A 15039-nucleotide genomic window follows, 5' to 3' on the forward strand; every position below is an offset into this window, starting at 1 on the left:
GCCCGGGCGCACGCGCGTCATGTAAACAAAGTACAAACATACTCCCACAGTCCCACAGCCTGCCCTACACGACCCCAGCAAACACACAAGAACAAGCTATAGAGCTACATCGTCGATACCCTTACAACTACAAGCTATAGCAAGTATGTAAGCTCTGCATGCTCAGAGGCATAACAATAGGTTAGCAGAGGTAGCAAACTGCCACGGGGCCAGGGCCTATATAATAATGATTATGTAAAGGGGGCCCGAGCCTATGGACGTAGAGTCTCGAAAAGGGGCCAAGGGACCCAAGGGGTATGTGCCCATGGCACATACCCCTTGGTATAATACCAAGGGGTATGTGGTATGGGATAATGACATAATGCTAGCATTATGTCATTATCCCATATATGCTTGATATATACTGCTTGATATATACTGCTTGATATGTCATGTGATCTCATTAGCTTAATTATGTCCTGTGTATGAGTGCAGTTTTTCTTTTTCACACAGTGCTTCTCTCAATTTATTTTCTATCTGCTAGCATTATGTCATTATCCCATATATACTTGATATATACTGCTTGATATGTCATGTGATCTCATTAGCTTAATTATGTCCTGTGTATGAGTGCAGTTTTTCTTTTTCACACAGTGCTTCTCTCAATTTATTTTCTATCTGCTAGCATTATGTCATTATCCCATATATGCTTGATATATACTGCTTGATATGTTATGTGATCTCATTAGCTTTATTATGTCCTGTGTATGAGTGCAGTTTTTCTTTTTCACACAGTGCTTCTCTCAATTTAGTTTCTATCTGCTAGCATTATGTCATTATCCAATATATGCTTGATATATACTGCTTGATATGTCATGTGATCTCATTAGCTTTATTATGTCCTGTGTAAGAGTGCAGTTTTCTTTTTCATACAGTGCTTCTCTCACTACAAATGGTTTATGCTGGGTGTGTAATATGTGTAAAATTGCATGTAGTTGTATTAAGACGTCATCAAACGGGATATGCAACCACTATTTTTTCACAAATATCGCAAGTTTTTGAGATTTAGCTTCCATTTCTAAAATCTCCCGTGTGACGTCGCCTTTATGGGCTACACTTCCTAAATGCTTGTTTTCAGTTAAAATTAACTAAATACCCTTTGTTCTGTTTATGTGAGTTACCATAGGGCTAATAAAATTTCATTATTATCAACATATTTTTCCTCAGAAATTTTCCTTATGGGTTACAGATTTCTACAGATATTTTGTCAGATTTGGTCAGATTATGCATAATTCAGTCTGGCAACACTGCCAAGGCATCCAGTCTCCCAGCAAGTGCCAAGAGGCATTCATTCAATGCTCCGCTGACACCAATTTGCCCAAAGGTATGCATTATATGTGGAAAGTACATTACGTACGGTGTAGAGGTGGTTGTCTAGTGATATAAATGGTAAGGTGGTGGTGCTGGTGATTGTGATGGTGCCACAGTATTATTACCGTATGTCAGTATATTGAGGCTTGATATCACTTTTATTAATGTGCCAGTATTTCATTACCTACCTTATGAAACAACACTAGCTCTTCATATATTCTTTTCTACAAACCTTTAACAATAATTGAAATGTTTTTTTTAAATTGAATTCAATGCCTTTTTTTTTTATTGATGAAAACAGGAAATAATTATGGCTACCACTGGCTAGACACGCATACCTTGCCTTGAATTTAGGTATGGTTAGCTTAGGTTTGATATGGTTGGGTGTAGTTACGTTAGGTTAGTTTTGGGTATGGTTAGGTTAGGTTACAGCAAGTACAGTTAGGTTAGTTTGGGTGTGGTTAGGTTTGGATGTGGTTAAGTTAGTTTAGGTATGGTTAGGTTACAGCAGGTATGGTTAGGTTAGTTTTGGTGTGGTCAAGTTAGTTTAGGTATGGTTAAGTTACAGCAGGTATGGTTAGTTTAGGTATGCTCCACAGGTATGTAGAGAGATAGATAAATGGTTAGATAAAACAAAGTTAAATAGACTGAGAGATAGAGAGATAGATGGTTAGATTAGGTAAATAGATAGACATTGAGAGATAAGCAGAGATAGGCCTAGTTAGGTTAGGTCCAGCAGATACTTAGATCAATGGGTAGACTGAGAGATTAATAGATAGACAAAATAACAAATAGATAAATAAGCAGAGCCTACAAAACTATCACTAATATTATGAAAAACCTCTTCAACACCCTAACAATTAAAAAATAAATCATTAAAAAACCAGAAAGGAAGTATTCAACAAACAAATTCTTCTATGTGTATCTAAACTTAGTAAAAATCCACAGAACAATTGCATTAGTAAACACAGTGTTAGGTTGTGTCTCATTTAAAGCTGGCGTTATCAAGCTTGAGCCCACCATTCCTTCTTCTGCCCTGATTACTGAACCAAAGGATTTTGCTGATGCTTCCTCGTAGAGATACCTTTTATCATTATCTTCTCATCTCATTTACTCCCTCATTCCTATTGGTTTAATATCTTGCGTCTGAAGCACTAAGCTGATTATGTGGCAATGAGATTGTTATAGTTATTTTTTATGTTAGGTGAATACCCTCTCCATTAGGGGCTGATAGCACTAAGAGCGTGAATGATGTGTGTATGAGTGGATGGTGCTCTGTCTGGGCCACCCTGTGTGGGATTGCCAACCTGGTGGACAGATGGACAGTTGGACAGGTGGACAGATAGATACATAGAAACTCCCTTGCTGTACCCATTAAATGTAAATAAATAGATAAACTTTTATTTACTTTTCCTCTTTCCTGCTCTCATTCTTGCCTTCATTGTTTCCATTATAACCTACTCCATTAATTAATAGCTTTCTCCCCCTCCTGTTACATCTTCAAAGTGTTTCATCATTCCTTTCATTGATATTATTTTTCTCATCTTATTCAGTATCAGAGGCTTCACTGTATTGTATTACTTGTGCAGTCCTGTAACAGTTTTTTTTTTTTTTTTTTTTTTTTCCTCTGTATGGCAAGTGTACATGTATTCTTTCCTGCCAAATTAGGGGAGGCATTGTTCCCCTGATAGGAAGCACCACACCCTACCCATGACATATTGGGGCAATTTGGACACTAAAATATATATATATATATATATATATATATATATATATATATATATATATATATATATATATATATATATATATATATATATATATATATATATATATATATATATATATATATATATATATATATATATATATATATATATATATATATATATATATAGCAGGTCAGCAGTTCTACACAAGATGACCCAGACAAAACACCACACACACACACACACACACACACACACACACACACACACACACACACACACACACACACACACACACACACACACACACACACACAGGGAGACTGAAGAGGGACATTGCTACATAGAAATATCATGTTTAGCCATTATTTTATTAAAAATAAAATACATATTACAATTTACATTAACATACAATACACACACACACACACACACACACACACACACACACACACACACACACACACACACACACACACACACACAGGGAGACTGAAGAGGGACATTACTACATAGAAATATCATGTTTAGCCAATATTTTATAAAAAATAAAATACATATTACAATTTACATTAACATACAATACACACACACACACACACACACACACACACACACACACACACACACACACACACACACACACACACACACACACACACACTAGGATAAAATATGAGTTAGGTTTACTTAGCAGAAGAAAATAAGCACGCAGAAATATAATTTTCAGTTTCCTACCACACCAAGAGACTTTTCCTTTCTTAACACAGTGAATGGAGGTGCAATGAAGTGAGACCATTGACAGAACACACATGAATAAGTTAGGGCTAAAAGGAGCTGAAAAGACATAGATGAATGATATTGAATAACACATGAACACACACACACACACACACACACACACACACACACACACACACACACACACACACACACATCTCACTAAATTAAATAGAAAAGCTTCATAAACATAATTTGACCTTCAATGACCTTTCATTCTGGATCTGCTGAATTCAAAACAGCAATACATCTGACCTTGAATGACCTTGTGTCCTGGGTCTTGCTGAGGTCAACATATACCAACATTCCTCACTAAATAACCAAATTTCATGCAACTTGACCTTAAATGACCTGTATTCTGGGCCATACTAAGGTCATTTTGCAAGATTTGAATGAATATACCTTTTCTTGTGTCTGTTCTCTACCTAATCATGTGTGTGTGTGTGTGTGTGTGTGTGTGTTTCCATCAATACACACACACACACACACACACACACACACACACACACACACACACACATATACACAGATGCATAGATACATACATACATACAAACAGCAGTAGCAGCATTATGAAAACAACTTAATTTTCTTTTTTTTTTTTTTCTGTAAGATGTTATAGTCTTCCACAAACCCAAGGAGGAGGAGCAGGAGGAACATACATACATACATACAAGGGAGAAACAAACACAAAAATTTACAGCATTACTCCAGAGAGACATTGCTAAATACAACCACTCAACCCCAAATTTACTGTCATAATATACCATATATCTGCTGAACAAAAACAAAACTTGCCTCTTACACAGACAGACAGACAGAGAGAGAGAGAGAGAGAGAGAGAGAGAGAGAGAGAGAGAGCATCCCCACCCCTAACATACTTCACAAGATAGGGACATTGCAAAATATTCTCTAACCATTTCTTGTGACGTCAGTTCTTTAACTGTTGGCAAATCCGAGCTGGTTGGAGTCCTGAGTGGCCACTTGTGGGAAGGCACGGAAGGCAAATGCACACTGCACCTTGCACACGTGGTCATTCAGAATAGACTCAGGACTGTAGGACTGGGCCAGGTGGAAGCAGTTGTCTATCTTGAGGCTCTGGCAGACAGGCTGTGGAGGAGAGAGAGACAGAGAAACACTCAGCTTTGTATATAAGTGGACTCCAGGTACCATTGTTAGTTGAGGCTGGCAGACTAGCTGTGAGAGAGAGAGAGAGAGAGAGAGAGGGAGAAATACTTAGATTTGCCTTTAGGGAGTCTCTAGGCACTTGTTAATTGAGGCTCTGGCAGACAGGCTGTGGGGGTTGGGTTTAATAAGCAGATAAACAGACAGATAGGCACTTCCAGGCATTGATAGCATTATAAATAGCAAAACAAACAGACAAACAGACAGACAGACAGATGCACAAGACTCACCCCTTCCTTGGTACAGGTGCACATAACACAAGGAGAGATGCGTTCTGCTCCACTTATGTCGATGTTAGTCTTGCCTACGCCACATGACACACGCTCTTTCCACAGCTCAAGGTTCACCCCGGGGAGGTCGCGACATGACACTCGGGGGTTCCTGGGGGTGAGGAAGGGATAAGGGGATAGCATTTTGTCTGTGTCTGTATGTGTGTGTGTGTGTGTGTGTGTGTGTGTGTGTGTGTGTGTGTGCAGGAGCAGTACTTACAGGAAGGGGTCTGGAAGGTCAAAGACAGACCACTGTTCACTTTCCACATAGTCACAGTTGTCACACAGAAGCTTGGACAGTGTCACCTGTAGAGAAGAGACACACTTGAGCTCATTTGTTTGCTGCTAAAACACTTCATTTGTTAAGTAAGATCAAGATAAGTTAGCTAATTTGATTAGTAAGGTTAGACATAACTAGATTTAGGACAGATTAGGTAATTAAGTTAAGTTTTGAGTAGATTTGGCAAGGTTACTTAGATTTTAAGTTGATTTGATAAGTAAGGTGATTTACTTTTACTAATGCTACTATTATTTCTACTACTATTATTCCTTTCTATCCTATGGCTGACTGGGATAAGAATGTGTGTGTGTGTGTGTGTGTGTGTGTGTGTGTGTGTGTGTGTGGCTTGTGTGGGATTGCCAGCCTGGTATATAAAGAGAAATGAACTATTGCTATTACTACTACTGCTGCTCACCACCCACAGACAGAGATACTACTGCTACTATTATTACTATTACTACCACCACTACTTAACACCAACAGAGATACTATTACTACTACTGCTACCACCACCAGCACTCATTACTCACAGATGGATAGACTACTGCTACTGTTACTACCACCACCACCACCACCACCAAGGAAGACCCACCTTTCTTATTTCAGTGAGCTGAGGGTCGGTGAAGCGCACAAGTGGGTCAGCATTCTCATACCAGAACCGGTCACAGCAGCGGAGGTTCCTGAACTGAATGCCGAGGGTGCAGCCGAACGTGGGACCGACCAGTCCACCGTGCAGCGGCGTCTCAATCAATCCACCAGTGAACAGATCTATGTCATCCACGTGTGCGTACGTCCGTTTCATTCGCTCGATCACCGGCCTCGCTATCTCCCTGTGCAGGTCATCAAACGACCTCGCCCTGGTCAGGTTACAGAGGGCCCTGTACTCATTGTAAGGCTGCAGTCCATGGTCTCTGCCTCGCTGGATGTTGAGGGCAGCCAGGTCCAGGCCAGAGAATGGCTGCCGCTTGTCTTCAAAGAGATGGTTGGTCACCTCATCTGTCAAGAACTGGTCCAGTGTCTCCATGGACACAGTAGTCAGGCCGCGGATGATCTCATCAAGCATCCCAGGCTGGTAGAGTAGGTCTGGGTTGAAGAAGTGTTCGCTCAGCTTGACAGGAGGGTTGCGCTTGGCAAATATTCCGTCCATGTGCTCCAGGGAAGGCTTGAGTAGAGAGTGGCCAAAGCGGAAGGCTATGCCAAATTCATTGAGCACTGTTGGGTTGCAGTATGCATCGTAATCTGAGAGAGAGAGAGAGAGAGAGAGAGAGAGAGAGATAGTCATTAGGAGTGCAGTGTGTTAGAGGGAAATGTTGCACACACACACACACACACACACACACACACACACACACACACACACACACACACACACACATTAACCTACCTTCAGAATAGCCCTCAGGCAGCAAGTTAAGCTCATACAGATTAACAGCGTTCCACCCCAGCACCCTTGGCAGCCACTCATTGTACGTGACATGCTGGTTGATGGCCGTCACGATACGCCGGGCATTTTGGAAGAGCTGCTCATCATTCCAGTGTTTGTTGAGGCGCTTCAGTTCCCCGGCCACTCTGTTGTGTTCACGCATCATCAGAGTGTGTAGCGCAGCCAAGCCAGGCTGCTCTGAGGCCCGGGTGTCTCCTGTGGGTGGGAGGAAACAGACAAGTGGATGTTTTCAAGGCTTTCTCTCTGTTTTTTCCTCTTATTCACTCAGTCATACACACACACACACACACACACACACACACACACACACACACACACACACACACACACACACACACACTGCAAGAAAGAAGGGAAAGAGGAGACCTGATAACAATGTTCAAATTAGTAAATGGCATGGAGAAGATAGACAGAGATGACCTAGTTGTAAAGGTGGAGGAAGGAGATAGACGTACAAGGGGACATATGAAGAAATTAAAGAAGAGTCATTGTTTGGGAGATATTAAGAAATACAGCTTTCCGCATCGAATGGTTGAAATATGGAATAACTTAAAAGAAGAGGTAGTTGCGGCAAAGAGTGTGCACATGTTTAAAGAGAAATTGGACAAATTCGGGTATGGAGACAGGACTAATTGAGCTTTGGCTCGGACCCTGTATTATACAACTAGGTAAATACAACTAGGTAAATACACACACACACACACACACACACACACACACACACACACACACACACACACACACACACACACACACACACACACACAGACAAACAAAAAACATACTCTTTGAAGGGTCTCTATTTCTCTTCCTCTCTCTCATTCACCCATTCAGTCAATCACATACACATAAATGACTCTTTAAAGACTCTCTCTCTCTCTCTCTCTCTCTCTCTCTCTCTCTCTCTCTCTCTCTCTCTCTCTCTCTCTCTCTCTCTCTCTCTCTCTCTCTCTCTCTCTCTCTCTCTCTCTCTCTCTCTCACTCAGTCATATGTAGACAGTGACATCATCTAGTAAGCAATGCAAACAGTAACCTTACCTAACCTTACCTAAGCTAACCTCAGCCAAACACTAACCTCCAGTGAAGCACCGGCCAGAGGGAGCCTGACACTCGTGGTTCTCATTCTCAGTGGGCAGCAGGTCTTTGCCTCGCAGGGGGTTGGGTGTGCCTCGTAGCATGCCGTCCTGCAGGGGTAGTGCAGTAGCAGTAGTAGTACATTATTCTGCATCTCTCTTTCTCCCTCTTTTCAGAACCAATAGGTGTGTGTGTGTGTGTGTGTGTGTGTGTGTGTGTGTGTGTGTGTGTGTATGGGTGTCAGTGGCCAGCCTAGCACTGTGAGATGCTACTACTACTACTACTTTTCAGGTTGTTAGCACCCAGTCAATAGGGAGATTTTAAAACAAGATCAGACTAGTATATAGATGTGGATGACAGATATAGAAGCCTCATGCTGGTTTTCCCCGGTGCTGCACACTTACCTACTTGGTCCTCAGTTGCTGCTGCTCACACTTGTCTGAGCCATAGGTGTGAGAGGCGTCGATGAAGGCAGTCACTTGGTTCATTTGCTCCCGGTAGCCTGGTCAACAAATTACTTGTGTTATGATGGTGATAATGATAATAGCAATGGTAATTCTTTCACTCTTGGGAGCCTGGTTGAAGGAATTATGTTTAAGCAATAGTAATAATATGTTTAGGTGATGAAAGTGTTATTGGTAGTGTTGATTTTCTTCTTTTATCATTTTATTGGCCTTGCTGTGTTAGGTTTAGATGATAGAGACTAAACACACAGACAAACACACAGACACATTATCTCACACTCTATGTGTCTCTCTTTGTCTCCCTCACACCTACATGGAGAAGCAAAGACAAACTATCTCACTCTCTCTATCTGTCTCTCTCTCTCTGTCACATCCCACAAGAGAAAATAGACACACACAGCATACCTTCATATCCTCTCTCTCTCTCTCTCACACACACACACACACACACACACACACACACACACACACACACACACACACACACACACACACACACACCTAGAGTCAGCTGGCCTGGCATGGAGCGGGTCAGGGGGATGCAGAATGGCTGGCCAGATGATGTATTGACAGGAGGGAAAAATGGATCGTTCTGAGGAATGGCTATGGGGAAACACTCAGGGTGGACTGTCTGGGGAGAGTCACATCTGCGGCAATCCAGAATCGAGTCTTGGAAACCTGGAAGAGAGAGAAGTGAATGTGTTTAGTGGGTGAGGTGAAGAGATGCTGGGCCAGGAGTCAGTGTATTTACAGACATGAAGTAAAGAGAGAATAAGTACTTTTTTTTTTTTTATCAACACATACACAGTTAAGTTAATATTAGAAAACATATACCTGTTAACACTAGAATGAGAAAGAGAAACAGGAGATTTGATAACTAATGGAAAAAAACAGATAATGATAAACAACAAAGATAGATTAGGTTAGGAACAGACTAAGAAAATATATAGTTTTAGTGACAAGTATGCAGAAATTAAAGAAAACTAGACATATAAAGATCAGGAGACAACAAATCAATAGTTTATCAGACCTTGGAAGCTACAACTATGTAAACACACACACACACACACACACACACACACACACCTACCTTTGTTGATGGGGGTGAAAATAATATCATGGTCAATAAACTGGCCCCACTGCATGACCATTAGGGTATAGCGGACATGCGGTGCAGATACGTTGTTGTGCATGTTGGTGGAAATGAGCCGAGGGGAAGGGAGAGGCTTGCCGGTGACTCAAGTGACGCGAGGTTTAGACAGACCTGGGGATGACAAGAGAAGGTTTAGGGGTACTTGAGTGTATTGTAAAGAAATTCATTTGTTTATCTATCTGTCAGGCTGGCAGTCCCACAGAAGGCAAGGTTTGGGGGTACTTGATTGTACTGTAAGGAAATTGGTTTGTTAATCTATCTATCTGTCAGGTTAGCAGTCCTATAGAAGATAAGGTATGGGGGTACTTCAGTGAGAATTAAGTTTATATATCTATCTGTGAGACTGGCAGTCCTATACAAAGCACAGACAAGGCACCACACACTCACACACACAATAATAACAGTAATATATCTATCTGTCTGTCTGTCTATCTACATACAAGGCTAGCAATCCCACAGAAGCCAGCCCAGACAAGGCACCACACACTCACACACACAATAATAATAGTAATCTATCTATCTGTCTGTCTCTCTGTCTACATACAAGGCTAGCATTCCCACACAGGCCAGCACAGACAAGGCACCACAGACTCATTTACAAACATATTTATTTATACTCTTTCCTAACTTTATCAAGCTTCAGTTCTTTATTTCTTGTCCTGTCCTGATTACTGACCCTGAGAATTTTGCTTATGTCATCCTTGTCATGCTCTCTATATCACTTTGGGACCTCTAGCTGTCTGAAATGACTTCTCTCTGATTCTTAACTTTATAAAGCCTGAACACATTATTTATGTTCTATCCCTAACACTAATACAGACACATAGACATCTATCTGATCTACTCTTGACTTTATCCCTTACTTCATCAAACCTAAACATTTAATTTCTTGACCTAACCCAAATACCAACACACACACATGCACACACACATATATATACACACATACACAGACATACAGACAGACAGACACTCACCGTCCTCATAAGAAGGACGTAGGAGTCGACTTTTTGCCCTGAACGACTTGCCGAAGGACGGGAAGTTAAGATTATTGCACCACCCTGTAGCTGTGCGGAAACGCAAAGTGTGGTCGCAGGGCAGTGTCTGGTCGTCACGCTCAAACACGCTAGGAATTTCCGTGATATCGCTGACGTCAGTGTTAGGCAGAACCTCCATCAAATCCAGTACGTTGTTTGGGGAACCTGACTCGATGTCTTTGAGCTGGCCGTCTGCTGCCCGAGTCTTGCGTGACCTGGCTCTGGTGGTGGAGAGACTGTCAGTGGTGAGGCGTGGTAGACAAAACTGTGGTGTTTTTATCATTTTCTCTGTTGTTTTATTGTTTGCTTGGCTTTCTGTTGTTAATTATGGGAAATTTCTGCTGTTTTTGTGTCATGTTCACCTCAAAATACATCAGTCTAAGGCTCTGAATAACCCTTTCACTAACTAATGCACTCATCTATCACACAAACACATACTTGAATCTTCCTGAGGTCTTGCAGTCAATCTGGTTGGTGTCGGCCATGAGGATCTGGGTGTTTGCCGGGCCGCGCTGCACCTTGAGGAGGCCGCCAGAGAAGGCACGCAGCTCGTCACTCTCCTCCTTGCTGGACCCGTAGATCACCGACCCATCAATGAAGGATGTCACTTGGTTGATCTGTTCTCTGGGGCCTGTGTGAAGTGTCACCATTAATAAGACTAGTGAAGCAACATTACATAAACTCAGTGATAGTATTTATGATAGCTCTCTGATAATTTACACCACCATCACCACCCATTACTCACTTACCTGAAGGAATGGGGTCAATATCCACAGGTAAGGGAAATCCTGAGGTTCCTAAGGGGATTTGCTGAAGGGACCTCTCCTCTCTTCCTCCTCTTTCCCCATCCTCTCCTCCTCCCCAGACCTCCATGCCTGCCACAGTCAGCCACAGACACCACCATGTCACCACACAGGCTGTCATACACACTCTGGAGAAGAAATGGAGCGAGATAATGCAATGACACAAAGGGAAACACAATTTTCAGGGTCAGTAATTATATTTAGGAAAATAAATAATTGGTTTAAACTTAATAAAAGGTAGAGGTTAAGAGGGGTCTGATGGTCTTGGAAAGTGGTATAGGGGACATAATAAGAGTGATATAAGCAAAATTCTCCAGGTAGGGCAATAAATAATTGGTTTGTGCTTGATAAAGGCAGAATTAGATTAAAAGGAGGTCTAATCCATTTCTTCAAGTGATATGAGATGCAACAAGGGTGATATAAGCAAAATTCTCTGAGGCAGTAAACAGGGAAGGACAAAAAGTAAAAATGGATTCAAGCTTGAGGATAGATTTAAGAAAGACAGGATAGAATGGAATAGACTCAGCAATCAGGTTGTTAGTACTGAGTCATTGGGGAGCTTTAGACAAATTTATGGATTGGGTGGAAATAAGGTAAGAGCAGAATAACACACACAGCAAAGGTTAAGGTAATATCATAAAGGATAACAATTTATTGGGGCTTCCACTCATTCACCCTGCTCTTATAGACAAAGAATAACACACACAGCAAAGGATAAGGTAATATCATAAAGGATAATCATTTATTGGGGCTTCCACTCATTCACCCTGCTCTTATAGACAAGGTGGCATCAAAAGCATTTCTCTCTCTCGTAGCATAAAAGTCATAATGTAGTGAAGACTGTCATTCATCGTGTCATATTTCACAAGAGTTACTGGGTATCTTATCTCTTTGGATATCTGTTACCATCTAACGAAATACTAAAATAGTTAAGAGTATTTTTACATGTCTGTCTAGGTAATAACCTAGACAATGAGACAATAGTGAAGATTGTAAACATGGTATGCTTTTCATACCATCTAAATTTTCGGGCAAAAACACTTATTTTGCTCCTTAATTGATAAAACTCAAGGTTAGTGAGACTTTTCCTCTTCTAGTATATTTCCACAAAATATGAATGCATAAAATCCCCTAAACATTATTTGTTTTCATAAGTTAGAAATAAAATCTGCATATTGAGATGGTCTTTTGGCGGCGCCAAAACAGTTTAAGCACGAATCTGTGACTGAGGTGAGTTCCAGCCGCTGTTGTGCTTATTTTACCTGTCCCACGAACACAACAGCTGCCTGGCCAACATTCAGCGACTCAGAGACACATTACCAAGTAAGCAAGTGGACATTGCCGCCCTGACAAGCTTTTTAAAGTGTAAAGACGTACTGGGTATGACAAGCCGCAGCTGAGTGTTTTGGCATAACAACACAGCGGCGTCCTGGTTCCCTGTAGCTCCCTGGCTCCCTCCCCGTGCACAGTTTGCTCTCTCTCTCTCTCACCAAGAAAACAACAAAATTTGCTCTGCGGAGACGAGGTTAATGTGTGTTCAGGAACATCTGGTGCATTACGCTGTATAAAAGTGAGCGAGCTGGCTGTACCAAGGCGACTGTATTTTGCTTCTTAAAACCATGTTCAATGAACTAAGTAAACATCAACAGATAACATTAAATCAACACCATAATTACACTGGAAGGAATACAAGGACGACAATTCAACAGCGCATCATATACGTTGTGTTTGCAGATGACTGCTGCGAGGGGAGGCTTGGCTAGCTGACTAACTGAAATAAGCCTCAAGATCAATGCAAACCGCAAGACCTTACACCATATATAATACAATGAAGGATAGGTTTACAGTCACTCCGGCCCCTAGTTACACCGGCCCTCAGTCACTGCGGCCCCCAACCCTAGTCACTCCGGCCTACCACCCTAGTCACTCCGGCCTACCACCCTAGTCACTCCGGCCCACTAATTATACTAAGTTATCTAGAAAGAATATATAGTAACAGGCTCTCTCTTTTATTAAATAATTACGCAGTATAGTCATACACATACACAATAACTATGTAATACTATGTAACCTTGAAAGAATATATAATAACAAAAATAACCAAACAATGCTCACCACACCCTGACCACAACATGGGAGCGCTGACTGGCTTTATCAGGCAGTCTACTGATACTAAAATATTTCTGTATACAAAAGTATGTGTCTAAAAGTAAAAAACAATTCAGGCAGTCTACTGATACTAAAATATTTATGTATACAAAAGTATGCGTCTGAGTAAAAAAAAACAAGATTATATTACAAACTAAACACTGGGTCCGCTTAGCCTGGAACATGCTTTTAATAATTGGTCAGTGGTGAGGTCATGTTGTTTATACTTGTTCCATAGTGAAAATATTCGTCCCTGTAGAGATCGGTATTTTCGTCTCTGACAACGAGCAAGTTTTCCGTCCTTGACCAGACGCACTTGGACCTGTACATTTTTGGCTTCTTTGAAAAGTAAGGGAACCAGCACATAAAAAGGAATATGGGAAGAGCCTGCACTACCATTCAAACGTCTATGATAACCTTCTACATCATTATTCGTGCGAATGCTCTGGCCAAACACTGTCCATTCACTTGGTGACCAAAACCCACTTATCCATGTTTCTCTCATGTACGTTGTTAAATCTTTAATTGATGTAATATGTTCATGTGGGAGAAAGGGAAGAGCCATTAACTGTTTTAGGTAATCTTGAGTGGGACGATGATTCAAGTATGGAACCGCCAATCCTAACGCCTGAATCTTCCTCCAGACTGCCTGATTCCAATGAAATGCACAGCCTTGCAACTTTGCAACTGGAAATAATTTCCTGACTACTGACCACAAAGCCATTTCGAAGTCCATCACGATCTTTTCCACTTTACACTCCTGAATTATTGCTAAAATAGAATTCAATACCTTTCTGTAGTCTCTCTTTCTTTTCCCTGACATAAGGATGAAAGCTAAGGGGACTTGTTTTACATTACCTTCGCTTCCCTTAACGAAGGCATGGACTCCAAATAGCTGTTGAAACGGGGCTCGTACTACACGAAATGTGGCATCTAAATACCATGTCCTTGCCTTCTTCAACAAGGCAAGTTGGTCTGCAGTGGCAAATACTAAGTGTCTTGCATCATCTAGAATAATATCTTTCTGGAGGAATTCATTCGGAATGTGATCAACTACCAATTCAAAATCCAATGAATTAGGTTCAACAGGTCTATCTTTCTGTCTTATACGGTTAACATTACGAGATAAATAGACTGGATTTACAAAAGCATTATCACTTCCTTCTGTCTGCCTCATGGCACGGTCAAGAAAAGTCGTTTTGTGTTCGAAACAAGAAAAGTCGTTTTGTGTTTCGAAAACCTCGGTACCTCAACTCCGAGGAAGGAGACAGCGTTAACGACTATTATCTATTACGCAAACTCATATAGCTAGTATGTTTTGTAGTAGCAGTATGGTAGTAGTA

At 41.2% G+C, this 15039-nt stretch overlaps 2 protein-coding genes and 2 long non-coding RNA genes across 4 annotated transcripts in view; 2 read left to right on the forward strand and 2 right to left on the reverse strand.

The window, feature by feature from the left end:
- LOC135098750 (uncharacterized) overlaps positions 1–6319 on the forward strand; it is a 6440-nt gene extending 121 nt beyond the window's left edge. Inside the window, exons 1-3 of the long non-coding RNA XR_010267326.1 lie at positions 1–143; positions 1229–1363; positions 6180–6319. The exon at positions 1–143 is cut by the window's left edge and continues 121 nt beyond it. This is a non-coding gene — a long non-coding RNA (uncharacterized LOC135098750). The remainder of the gene's footprint in view (positions 144–1228; positions 1364–6179) is intronic.
- Positions 4304–9748, reverse strand: LOC135098738 (peroxidasin-like). The gene is made up of 9 exons (XM_064001130.1): positions 9646–9748; positions 9057–9233; positions 8496–8593; positions 8093–8201; positions 6958–7212; positions 6166–6812; positions 5514–5599; positions 5255–5405; positions 4304–4949 (listed from the first exon to the last, which is right to left on the reverse strand). Exons 4-9 carry the CDS (start codon positions 8193–8195, stop codon positions 4779–4781), a joined length of 1413 nt encoding a protein of 470 aa, XP_063857200.1. The 5' UTR covers positions 8196–8201; positions 8496–8593; positions 9057–9233; positions 9646–9748; the 3' UTR covers positions 4304–4778.
- Positions 9749–10420: 672 nt separating this feature from the next.
- On the reverse strand, positions 10421–13043 carry LOC135098741 (uncharacterized). The gene is made up of 4 exons (XM_064001133.1): positions 12926–13043; positions 11495–11676; positions 11184–11376; positions 10421–10966 (listed from the first exon to the last, which is right to left on the reverse strand). The coding sequence occupies exons 1-4, from the start codon at positions 12958–12960 to the stop codon at positions 10603–10605; spliced, it is 774 nt and encodes a 257-aa protein (XP_063857203.1). The 5' UTR covers positions 12961–13043; the 3' UTR covers positions 10421–10602.
- Positions 12468–14491, forward strand: LOC135098748 (uncharacterized). Its single transcript, XR_010267325.1, has 2 exons — positions 12468–13118; positions 13283–14491. It is a non-coding gene; the product is annotated as an uncharacterized LOC135098748 (long non-coding RNA).
- The last annotated feature ends 548 nt before the right edge of the window (positions 14492–15039 follow it).

The sequence above is a fragment of the Scylla paramamosain genome, unplaced genomic scaffold (genome assembly GCF_035594125.1).
Source record: "Scylla paramamosain isolate STU-SP2022 unplaced genomic scaffold, ASM3559412v1 Contig78, whole genome shotgun sequence".
NCBI lineage: Eukaryota > Metazoa > Arthropoda > Malacostraca > Decapoda > Portunidae > Scylla > Scylla paramamosain.